We start from the raw sequence: 12,286 nt of genomic DNA, 5'->3' as shown, positions 1-12,286 counted from the left end.
GTGTGTGTGTGTGTGTGTGTGTGTGTGTGTGTGTGTGTTAAAAGCAAATTAATGATATCTGCTACATCCTCCCCATCTTTTAAATATATTTAAAGGTTGCTAATTGCTCTCCATACTTTCCTCTCAAATGTCCATTACAAAACAATTTATTACAGTACAAATAAATGTGCGAGTCTATAATTTACCCGCCACCTTTGATGAGGTTGAGATCAGAATCCACTTCATCTGCTCCATCAATTGCGATATCAAGCTGCGTACAAAGGACACATGGGGTAAACAGAACGATGTAGGGGCATCAGTATACAGGTAATTACCAGAATAAAATAAGAATTTACTCACCGGTAATTCTATTTCTCGTAGTCCGTAGTGGATGCTGGGAACTCCGTAAGGACCATGGGGAATAGACGGGCTCCGCAGGAGACTGGGCACTTTAAAGAAAGATTAGGTACTATATCTGGTGTGCACTGGCTCCTCCCTCTATGCCCCTCCTCCAGACCTCAGTTAGGGAAACTGTGCCCAGAAGAGCTGACATTACTAGGAAAGGATTTGGAATCCAGGGTAAGACTCATACCAGCCACACCAATCACACCGTACAACTCGTGATAACTATACCCAGTTAACAGTATGAATAACAACTGAGCCTCACTGAACAGATGGCTCAGAACAATAACCCTTTAGTTAGGCAATAACTATATACAAGTATTGCAGACAATCCGCACTTGGGATGGGCGCCCAGCATCCACTACGGACTACGAGAAATAGAATTACCGGTGAGTAAATTCTTATTTTCTCTGACGTCCTAGTGGATGCTGGGAACTCCGTAAGGACCATGGGGATTATACCAAAGCTCCCAAACGGGCGGGAGAGTGCGGATGACTCTGCAGCATCGAATGAGCAAACTCAAGGTCCTCCTCAGCCAGGGTATCAAACTTGTAGAATTTTGCAAACGTGTTTGATCCCGACCAGGTAGCAGCTCGGCAAAGCTGTAAAGCCGATACCCCTCGGGCAGCCGCCCAAGAAGAGCCCACCTTCCTCGTGGAATGGGCCTTTACTGATTTAGGATGCGGCAGTCCAGCCGCAGAATGTGCAAGTTGAATCGTGGAGCAGATCCAGCGAGCAATAGTTTGCTTAGAAGCAGGAGCACCCAGCTTGTTGGGTGCATGCAGGATAAACAGCGAGTCAGTCTTTCTGACTCTAGCCGTCCTGGAAACATAGATTTTCAGGGCCCGGACTACGTCCAGCAACTTGGAGGCCTCCAAGTCCCGAGTAGCCGCAGGCACCACAATAGGTTGGTTCAAATGAAACGCTGATACCACCTTAGGGAGGAATTGGGGACGCGTCCTCAATTCTGCTCTGTCCATATGGAAGATCAGATAGGGGCTTTTACAGGACAAAGCCGCCAATTCTGACACCCGCCTAGCCGAAGCCAAGGCCAAAAGCATGACCACTTTCCACGTGAGATATTTTAATTCCACGGTCTGAAGTGGCTCAAACCAATGTGATTTTAGGAAATCCAACACAACGTTGAGATCCCAAGGTGCCACCGGGGGCACAAAAGGGGGCTGAATGTGCAGCACTCCCATAACAAACGTCTGAACTTCAGGCAGTGAAGCCAGTTCTTTTTGAAAGAAAATAGACAGGGCCGAAATCTGGACTTTAATGGAACCCAATTTTAGTCCCATAGTCACTCCTGACTGTAGGAAGTGCAGAAAACGACCCAGCTGAAATTCTTCTGTGGGGGCCTTCATAGCCTCATACCAAGCAACATATTTTCGCCATATGCGGTGATAATGCTTTGCTGTCACATCTTTCCTAGCTTTTATTAGCGTAGGAATTACTTCAACCGGAATGCCCTTTTCCATCAGGATCCGGCGTTCAACCGCCATGCCGTCAAACGCAGCCGCGGTAAGTCTTGGAACAGACAGGGCCCCTGCTGTAGCAGGTCCTGTCTGAGAGGTAGAGGCCAAGGGTCCTCTGAGATCATTTCTTGCAGTTCCGGGTACCAAGTCCTTCTTGGCCAGTCCGGAACGATGAGTATAGTTCTTACTCCTCTCTTTCTTATTATCCTCAGCACCTTTGGTATGAGAGGAAGAGGAGGGAACACATAAACCGACTGGTACACCCACGGTGTCACTAGAGCGTCCACAGCTATCGCCTGAGGGTCCCTTGACCTGGCGCAATATCTTTTTAGCTTTTTGTTTAGGCGGGACGCCATCATGTCCACCTGTGGCCTTTCCCAACGGTTTACAATCAGTTGGAAGACTTCTGGATGAAGTCCCCACTCTCCCGGGTGGAGGTCGTGTCTGCTGAGGAAGTCTGCTTCCCAGTTGTCCACACCCGGAATAAACACTACTGACAGTGCTATCACGTGATTTTCCGCCCATCGGAGAATCCTTGTGGCTTCTGCCATCGCCATCCTGCTTCTTGTGCCGCCCTGTCGGTTTACATGGGCGACCGCCGTGATTTGTCTGACTGAATCAGCACCGGCTGGTTTTGAAGCAGGGTCTTGCCTGACTTAGGGCATTGTAAATGGCCCTTAGTTCCAGAATATTTATGTGTAGGGAAGCCTCCTGACTCGACCATTGTCCTTGGAAGTTTCTTCCCTGAGTGACTGCCCCCCAACCTCGGAGGCTTGCATCCGTGGTCACCAGGACCCAGTCCTGTATGCCGAATCTGCGGCCCTCTAGAAGATGAGCACTCTGCAGCCACTACAGCAGAGACACCCTGGCCCTCGGGGACAGGGTGATCAGCCGATGCATCTGAGGATGCGATCCGGACCACTTGTCTAACAGATCCCACTGAAAGATCCTTGCATGGAACCTGCCGAATGGAATTGCCTCGTAAGAAGCTACCATCTTTCCCAGGACTCGCGTGCAGTGATGCACCGACACCTGTTTTGGTTTCAGGAGGTCTTTGACCAGAGATGACAACTCCTTGGCCTTCTCCTCCGGGAGAAACACCTTCTTCTGTTCTGTGTCCAGAATCATACCCAGGAACAGCAGACGCGTCGTAGGAACCAGCTGCGACTTTGGAATATTCAGAATCCAGCCGTGCTGTTGTAGCACTTCCTGAGATAGTGCTACTCCGACCAACAACTGCTCCCTGGACCTCGCCTTTATAAGGAGATCGTCCAAGTATGGGATAATTATAACTCCCTTCTTTCGAAGGAGTATCATCATTTCGGCCATTACTTTGGTAAATACCCTCGGTGCCGTGGACAGACCAAACGGCAACGTCTGGAATTGGTAATGGCAGTCTTGTACCACAAAACGGAGGTACACCTGGTGAGGTGGGTAAATGGGGACATGCAGGTAAGCATCCTTGATGTCCAGTGATACCATGTAATCCCCTTCTTCCAGGCTTGCAATAACCGCCCTGAGCGATTCCATTTTGAACTTGAACCTCCTTATATAAAAGTGTTCAAGGATTTCAAATTTAGAATGGGTCTCACCGAACCGTCTGGTTTCGGTACCACAAACATTGTGGAATAGTAACCCCGTCCCTGTTGAAGGAGGGGAACTTTTATTATCACCTGCTGGAGGTACAGCTTGTGAATTGCTGCCAGCACTACCTCCCTGTCCGGGGGAGTGGCTGGCAAGGCCGATTTGAGATAACGGCGAGGGGGAGACGTCTCGAATTCCAGCTTGTATCCCTGAGATACCACTTGAAGAACCCAGGGATCCACCTGTGAGCGAACCCACCGGTCGCTGAAGTTCCGGAGACGGGCCCCCACCGCACCTGGCTCCACCAGTGGAGCCCCAGCGTCATGCTGTGGATTTAGTGGAAGCAGGGGAGGATTTTTGTTCTTGGGAACTGGCTGTATGGTGCAGCTTTTTCCCTCTACCCCTGCCTCTGGGCAGAAAGGACGCGCCTTTAACCCGCTTGCCTTTCTGAGGCCGAAAGGACTGTACCTGATAATACGGTGCTTTCTTAGGCTGTGAGGGAACCCGAGGTAAAAATGTCGACTTCCCAGCTGTTGCTGTGGAAACGAGGTCCGAGAGACCATCCCCAAACAATTCCTCACCCTTGTAAGGCAAAACCTCCATGTGCCTTTTAGAATCCGCATCACCTGTCCACTGCCGAGTCCATAATACTCTCCTGGCAGAGATGGACATTGCATTTATTCTAGATGCCAGCCGGCAAATATCCCTCTGTGCATCTCTCATAGATAAGACTACATCTTTAATATGCTCTATGGTTAGCAATATAGTGTCCCTGTCAAGGGAATCAATGTTATCAGACAGGGAATCAGACCACGCTGCTGCAGCACTGCACATCCATGCTGAAGCAATAGCAGGTCTCAGAATAGTACCTGAGTGTGTATATACAGACTTCAGGATAGCCTACTGCTTTCTATCCGCAGGCTCCTTTAAGGCGGCCGTATCCTGAGACGGCAGCGCCACCTTTTTTGACAAGCGTGTGAGCGCTTTATCCACCCTCGGGGATGTCTCCCAGCGTAACCTGTCCTCTGGCGGGAAAGGGTACGCCATCAGTAATTTTTTAGAAATCACTAGTTTTTTATCGGGGGAAGCCCACGCTTCTTCACACACTTCATTCAACTCATCTGATGGGGGAAAAACCACTGGTTGCTTTTTCTCCCCAAACATAATACCCTTTTTAGTGGTACCTGGGTTAATGTCAGAAATGTGCAACACATTTTTTATTGCCGTAATCATGCAATGGATGCCCCTTGTGGATTGTGTATATGTCTCATCCTCGTCGACACTGGAGTCAGACTCCGTGTCGACATCTGTGTCTGCCATCTGAGGTAGCGGGCGTTTTTGAGCCCCTGATGGCCTTTGAGACGCCTGGGCAGGCACTGGCTGAGAAGCCGGCTGTCCCACAGCTGTTACGTCATCCAGCCTTTTATGTAAGGAGTTGACACTGTCGGTTAATACCTTCCACATATCCATCCACTCTGGTGTCGACCCCGCAGGGGGTGACATCACATTTATCGGCACCTGCTCCGCCTCCACATAAGCCTCCTCATCAAACATGTCGACACAGCCGTACCGACACACTGCACACACACAGGGAATGCTCTGACTGAGGACAGGACCCCACAAAGTCCTTTGGGGAGACAGAGAGAGAGTATGCCAGCACACACCACAGCGCTATATAAACAGGGATTTACACTATTACAGAAAGTGATTTTCCCTATAGCAGCTATACAATACAGCGCCTAAATTTAGTGCCCCCCCTCTCTTTTTTACCCTTTGAGCCTGGAAACTGCAGGGGAGAGCCTGGGGAGCTGTCTTCCAGCGGAGCTGTGAAGAGGAAATGGCGCCAGTGTGCTGAGGGAGATAGCCCCGCCCCTTTTTCGGCGGGCTTCTCCCGCTCTTTTATCAATATTATGGCAGGGGATTTTTACACATATATAGTTTATTAGACTATATGTGTTGTTTTGCCAATTTAAGGTACTCTAATTGCAGCCCAGGGCGCCCCCCCCCCCAGCGCCCTGCACCCATCAGTGACCGGAGTATGTGGTGTGCATAGGAAGCAATGGCGCACAGCTGCAGTGCTGTGCGCTACCTTAATGAAGACTGGAGTCTTCAGCCGCCGGTTTTCAGGATGTTCTTCTTGCTTCTGGCTCTGCAAGGGGGACAGCGGCGCGGCTCCGGGACCAGACGACCGAGGCTTGGCCTGTGTTCGATCCCTCTGGAGCTAATGGTGTCCAGTAGCCTAAGAAGCCCAAGCTAGCTGCAGCAGGTAGGTTCGCTTCTCTCCCCTTAGTCCCTCGTAGCAGTGAGTCTGTTGCCAGCAGATCTCACTGAAAATAAAAAACCTAACAAATACTTTCTTTACTAGAAGCTCAGGAGAGCCCCTAGTGTGCAACCAGCTCGAGCCGGGCACAGATTCTAACTGAGGTCTGGAGGAGGGGCATAGAGGGAGGAGCCAGTGCACACCAGATATAGTACCTAATCTTTCTTTAAAGTGCCCAGTCTCCTGCGGAGCCCGTCTATTCCCCATGGTCCTTACGGAGTTCCCAGCATCCACTAGGACGTCAGAGAAATCTACAGTACCCACATTGTATGTCTCTACACTATGACACTACCTGCCGCTGCTGCTCTATACCAGAGGTTCTTCATAGACAGGGGATATGTTACAACATACAGGATTCCTGTGTCTCTGATCTTTATATTTAAGTGACACTAATTAAAAAAGATAAAACCAACTACATTATTGCCGCTTTAAAAAAAAAAAAAAAAAAACATGCACATGGGCAGACTCGATTAAATCTTCTAGAAATGTTAGTTCAAATCTGGGTGGCAATTATACCATTTTCATTAACATTTGCCCAGATCTGTTGTAGTCTATGGGGGGAGATTCTGTTTATTGTCAGTCCGGACCTATTCAATTAGGTCCTGCATCCCCGCACACAGCAAGGATTCCAGCACGTCACTCAGAATCTATGGGTTAGCGCGGGGAAAATACAGAATAGTGGACTAGCTACAGGTGTTAAACCCGGAGCTTTGATTCCGCGGTAAACACTGCGGGTAATTGATTATGCCCCTATACATAAATACTCTACTTCTGTTTTTTCCGGATTTGGTGCTGTCCTTACCATCCAGTAACATTCTACAAAGCACTACACTGTATAATTACATTCAATACACATCACATGATAGTGTCGGGAACGTTTCAGAAGAAAGGATCCCTGGAGAATATTTTTACAAAGTCGATAACTATGCCCTACTGTAGTGGAATATAGTCCTTTGTAGAAAGAAATCCTCAATATAGGGTTCACATTTACAGAAACCAGTGTGACATTACAGTAACCCGGTCACATAACTGCAGAACACTGCCCTCCAAGGACAACACCTTGTCTTAATGCGGTGCTTCAGAATTTTATAAAAGGAGATTATATGTTGAGGAACTTCTCTGTAGTGATCATATTTAATTTTACACACAATTTAAACTTAAAAACCACACATAATTTCGTACAATTCTGTCTGACAAATACAACAGTGCCACCCAGTGGCCATTTTATATAATCTCTGCACTATGTAATTCAGTTCCAGGTAATACTAATAAATATACTGTAAGTGAGCTTTACGTTTGCAATCCGTTATGCCCATATACAGTGAATTAAAAACCTAGAAAGTCAAGCATTTTGCCAAACAGTGGAACCGCAGAGTGACTGCCTTTGGCATGATGAAACATGCAGTTCCAACACAAACTGGGACAGGGCGTAAGTAGAAATATTTGCGCCTCATCCTGCCTTACCAATGGCAGTAAGAAAAGGTTTTTGTTTTGTTTTTTGAATACTTCTTCTATAATCCTTTAAAGAAAAGATGAAACAATCTAAATGTAATGTATCTGATACATGCCTAAGGGCACTATTGGTAAGACAAATCTAAGATCAGGAACTTAAATCTTGAGAAGTCTGCGACATTTGTGAAGTCCAAAACGTACCTAGCCCATCCTATCACTAATATAATCAGAGGGGATCACAGGTTCCGTTAGAAGCTCCCGCATACGCCCAGTGATTTTAGGACAGTAAAACTTTGCTTGATTTAACAGCATAATGTGAGTGAGGTTTTCCTGCCGTAATAATGTAAATGTTAATAAGGGGACATCATGGCTAATTGTAAAGGACTCCTACTGTAGTTTAATCTGTAATTAATAAGGATAGTGTAGTTTGTTTGTTCATATAAAGGACTTTGCAATAATAGGACATAATAATAGGATATGCAGGTCTACTTTGCCAATCCCATTTACAGTGTGTTGTGGTGGAAGTAGGTAAAGGAGTTTGGGGCAGATGTATTAATCTGGAGAAGGCATAAGGAAGTGATAAACCAGTGATATGTGCAAGGTGAAAATACAGAATAGTGGACTAGCTACAGGTGTTAAACCCGGAGCTTTGATTCCGCGGTAAACACTGCGGGTAATTGATTATGCCCCTATACATAAATACTCTACTTTTAAATAAATGCTTTTAAATAAATGTGGCCAATCGCCCAAAAATTAAACAAAGCATTAAGAAAAATTATATTCTATTACAACCATCTATTATTAGGTTCACTTCCGTTGGAACCTGTTTTTATTTTTCGAAAAAACAGGTCCCTAAAAGATTCCCTCGCCCCTAGTTTCATAAACTCTGAAACTGACCAGATAGTAAAAAGTGACATCACTTAGCTTCCATCAAAAACAAAGGGCTTTATAAGTGCGGGGGAAACAGATGTCTGTATATAGTCATGTGATTGCGGCCTCAAATACGTTACTGCACTACGAGAAAACTTAAAATAAGGTTTCTTGAACACCATAGAAACATAATAAAAAGACTTCCTCCACATAGTGTTTACTAAAGGAATGTGGGACACACTATGTAGACAAGAAGGTTACTGGATGTTCCCTAGGAACGGACCCCGTTCCTGATGATAACTGGGTAATATATAGATATTTTTTGAAAATTATTGTGAGATTGCACCATCATTGCTCTTTGTGTATATATTTTTTATATGTATCTGTGTGTTTTATATGTATATGTAACACATATGTATATGTGTTTTATATGTCTATATTAAACTGAAGTACTTATTTTATATTCACTCTCTGGTTAATAACATACAATACTATACAGGAGCGCAGTCTTCTTTCTGTCGTCTTATATTTGTATTACGGGAGTGACTCTCCCTTTGTTATAGGCAGCCGCCTAGTATGGCAGCTCACGTCATAAGCGCCTAGGTATACCTTGGGATAACATTTTCTTGCATTGACATAGAAAATTTAACTTAACATAGTGAAACTTCAGCAAAGCGAATATAAAAATATAAAAACAACAACAAAACCGCCCTCGTTATAGGACATAAAGAAAGACACCTGTTCCAGAGGCAGAACTACCGCCAGTGCAACCAGTGCGTTGCACTGGGGCCCGCCACTGTCCAGGGGCCCAAAGCATGTAATGAGTCAAACTGACTCATTACATGCCGCTGTGTGCTGCGGGCAACCGCTGCCCGCAGCACACAGCCGCCCGGAGAGGAGTGCAGCGGACACGGGGGGAAGAAGAAGGAGGGAGGTGGAAATGGGAGCCGCAGCAGCGCTGTTTTATTGGTTGAGGCGCTGCTGCTGTCCCTCTGCTTCACTATAGGCTGTCTTCCGCTGCTGTGAAGCGCATCCCAGCATTCACAGCGGCGTTGCACTGGGGCCCGCCACTGTCCAGGGGCCCAAAGCATGTAATGAGTCAAACTGACTCATTACATGCCGCTGTGTGCTGTGGGCAACCGCTGCCCGCAGCACACAGCCGCCCGGAGAGGAGCGCAGCGGACACGGGGGGAAGAAGGAGGGAGGTGGAGATGGGAGCCGCAGCAGCGCTGTTTTATTGGTTGAGGCGCTGCTGCTGTCCCTCTGCTTCACTATAGGCTGTCTTCCGCTGCTGTGAAGCGCATCCCAGCATTCACAGCGGCGGAGGACAGCCTATGGTGAAGGACTGGGACAGCAGCAGCAGCGCCTCCACCAATAACACAGCGCTGCTGCGACTCCCTCCTCCTCCTTATCTCCTGCCCGGGAATCGCGATCTCTGCCAGAAGCTGCACAAAGGAGCCCGAGCCAGCGGAGACGGTTAGTATAATTCTTTCTTTCTTTGCAAAAAGGGCACGCCGTCTGACGTAATGTGTAACGGGGGCACGCCGTCTGACGTAATGTGTAACGGGGGCACGCCGTCTGACGTAATGTGTAACGGGGGCACGCCGTCTGACGTAATGTGTAACGGGGGCACGCCGTCTGACGTAATGTGTAACGGGGGCACGCCGTCTGCCGTAATGTGTAACGGGGGCACGCCGTCTGCCGTAATGTGTAACGGGGGCACGCCGTCTGCCGTAATGTGTAGCGGGGGCACGCCGTCTGCCGTAATGTGTAGCGGGGGCACGCCGTCTGCCGTAATGTGTAGCGGGGGCACGCCGTCTGCCGTAATGTGTAGCGGGGGCACGCCGTCTGCCGTAATGTGTAACAAGGGCACGCCGTCTGCCGTAATGTGTAACAAGGGCACGCTGTCTGCCGTAATGTGTAACAAGGGCACGCTGTCTGCCGTAATGTGTAACAAGGGCACGCTGTCTGCCGTAATGTGTAACAAGGGCACGCTGTCTGCCGTAATGTGTAACAAGGGCACGCTGTCTGCCGTAATGTGTAACAAGGGCACGCTGTCTGCCGTAATGTGTAACAGGGGCACGCTGTCTGCCGTAATGTGTAACAAGGGCACGCTGTCTGCCGTAATGTGTAACAAGGGCACGCTGTCTGCCGTAATGTGTAACAAGGGCACGCTGTCTGCCGTAATGTGTAACAAGGGCACGCTGTCTGCCGTAATGTGTAACAAGGGCACGCTGTCTGCCGTAATGTGTAACAAGGGCACGCTGTCTGCCGTAATGTGTAACAAGGGGAATCTGTTCGCCATAAGGTGTAAAAGGGTCTCTACCTGGTGAAGTGGTATTACTGTGCGGCATAATTTGAATAATGGAGACTACTGTGTACCGTCTTATGAATTGGTATTATTTTGTGGCCATACCCCTTCCCCATGAAGCCACGCCCCTATGTATTTTTGCGCACGCCTACGGCGTGCACTGCCCCTGTTTTGCATGCAGGGGTGGGGCTCCGATGCAGTTTCTTGCACACAGTGCTAAAATGTCTAGTTACGACACTGTTGCTAGGTATCCATTTCTCCAGGTCCCCCTCATCAGATCCTCTCCAGGGGTGAGGGGGTGGACTTGGAGGGGGGCCCAAAGCATTTTGTCGCACCTGGGCCCACCGCTCGCTAGTTCCGCCACTGACCTGTTCCTTTGTCATATTCCTCTTCTGATACAGTACAGTGGGCTTGGAAATAAGGTTTAAGATCCAGATATCCGAAGATTACTTTGCCTTCATACTGACGTGCATGAACAGAGAATACATTTAATTCATCAATATAAGAAGACATTTTATGTCATTTGAGCTTAAACTGTATTATGACTGTGTCTGTTTAAGAACTGGAGAGCCGAGAACTTTATAATAATCTTATTTATATGAATAACTGCTTGTAATTGCCACCAATGTTACTTGAGGGAATCAGGCAGGAACTGTAAGTGTTCCCCAGTCTCAGGCAGGAAACAAACAAATAGGCCTAGATTTCCCTGGGGCTCAGAAAACAAGCAGACGTGCCAGGAAAGCACTGAGGGAAAAGACCCTATTTATGCCGGGTGCCCTGTCCTTACCTCAGGGTGCCTCTCCAAGTCAGTCAGAGTTAGTCCATTCCGCAGGATCAGCTGCCGAGCCTGTGGGGTAGAGGGAGAGCCTGACCACTTTTCGGAAAGAACTGTTCTGTTTTATTTTTAAAAAGATAATTTTTTTCAGTCAACGTCATGTAGGGGGTGAGAGCCCAAACAAAATGGAAGCCCAGTTTTATTTGTTATTACCCGCAACCAATATTTGTACTGCCAAACCTAAAAAGCAGCTTCTGATTGACTGCTTTTGTAAGCCATAGGAAATAAAGGACATTAGCGTGAAATCTGTATAAAACAAGATTATATATGCACAAAGGAATATTGGTTTAACACAGTATTACTGCATTCCCTGGCAAAGGAAACCCGTACTGGCAGAGAATAAGCAGTAACGTGACCCCAAATAGCTTATTCTGGAAAATGTACTCATTGGCCAACACCTAATATCAAGTACAGTAACGCCCCCTAATGCAGGTAGTCATGTGACATTATTTTTCCTATCAGATCACTAGGAACTAGTAACCCCCACTGAGGCAGGGATATTGGTTCAGCATCCAAACTCGCTGCCTCCTCTGTTTTAAGGCAATGTTGTAAGTTGCCCAATACACATCTGCCCCCTTCCCAGGGACTGATCCTGACTCGGACGCATCTGTAGAAACAGACGCGTCTCATGAAGTTACTTCGGTTACACATTAGTCTAACACAGAAAATGGGACCTGCACATGCATTGCACTACATGTCCGCAGCAGCTACACCAGAGTCGCATCTTGAGAGGATGGAGCGTTGTGTGAAATATGCAATTCCAGGCCGCAACTATTCGGATGTAGGGAACAGCTGTGTTTCATGGAACTGCATCCTGACTTCTATGCTTGTTTGAGGCATCGGGATGCAGCGGAGGCCAGTTTCAGATGGATCCCAGTATGGGATGTGTGGAAATGCCAGTACTAATGAGGCCTATTTTATCTGCAGACAGAAAGAGTGCATGTACGACTCGGCGTGTGTCCCCCTCTGCTGTCTGACACCTACAGATAATACTTTGTTCCGGCACTGAATCTTCCATTTGCCGGAGATTTAATTCTGGGTTCTACTTAGTATGA

At 47.6% G+C, this 12,286-nt stretch overlaps 1 protein-coding gene across 1 annotated transcript in view; it reads right to left on the bottom strand.

Annotated features, from left to right (window-relative positions):
- Window positions 1-12,286, bottom strand: part of RPIA (ribose 5-phosphate isomerase A) — an 81,332-nt gene that overhangs the window by 35,021 nt on the left and 34,025 nt on the right. Inside the window, exons 5-6 of the mRNA XM_063925136.1 lie at window positions 11,184-11,243; window positions 186-250 (exon numbers count right to left, since the gene is read on the bottom strand). Of these exons, the coding sequence (XP_063781206.1) occupies window positions 186-250; window positions 11,184-11,243 (125 nt within the window). The remainder of the gene's footprint in view (window positions 1-185; window positions 251-11,183; window positions 11,244-12,286) is intronic.

This window comes from Pseudophryne corroboree, chromosome 1 (assembly GCF_028390025.1).
Source record: "Pseudophryne corroboree isolate aPseCor3 chromosome 1, aPseCor3.hap2, whole genome shotgun sequence".
NCBI lineage: Eukaryota > Metazoa > Chordata > Amphibia > Anura > Myobatrachidae > Pseudophryne > Pseudophryne corroboree.
The sequence above is the reverse complement of the archived record's forward strand: the minus strand, read 5'-3'. Positions and strand labels throughout refer to the sequence as shown.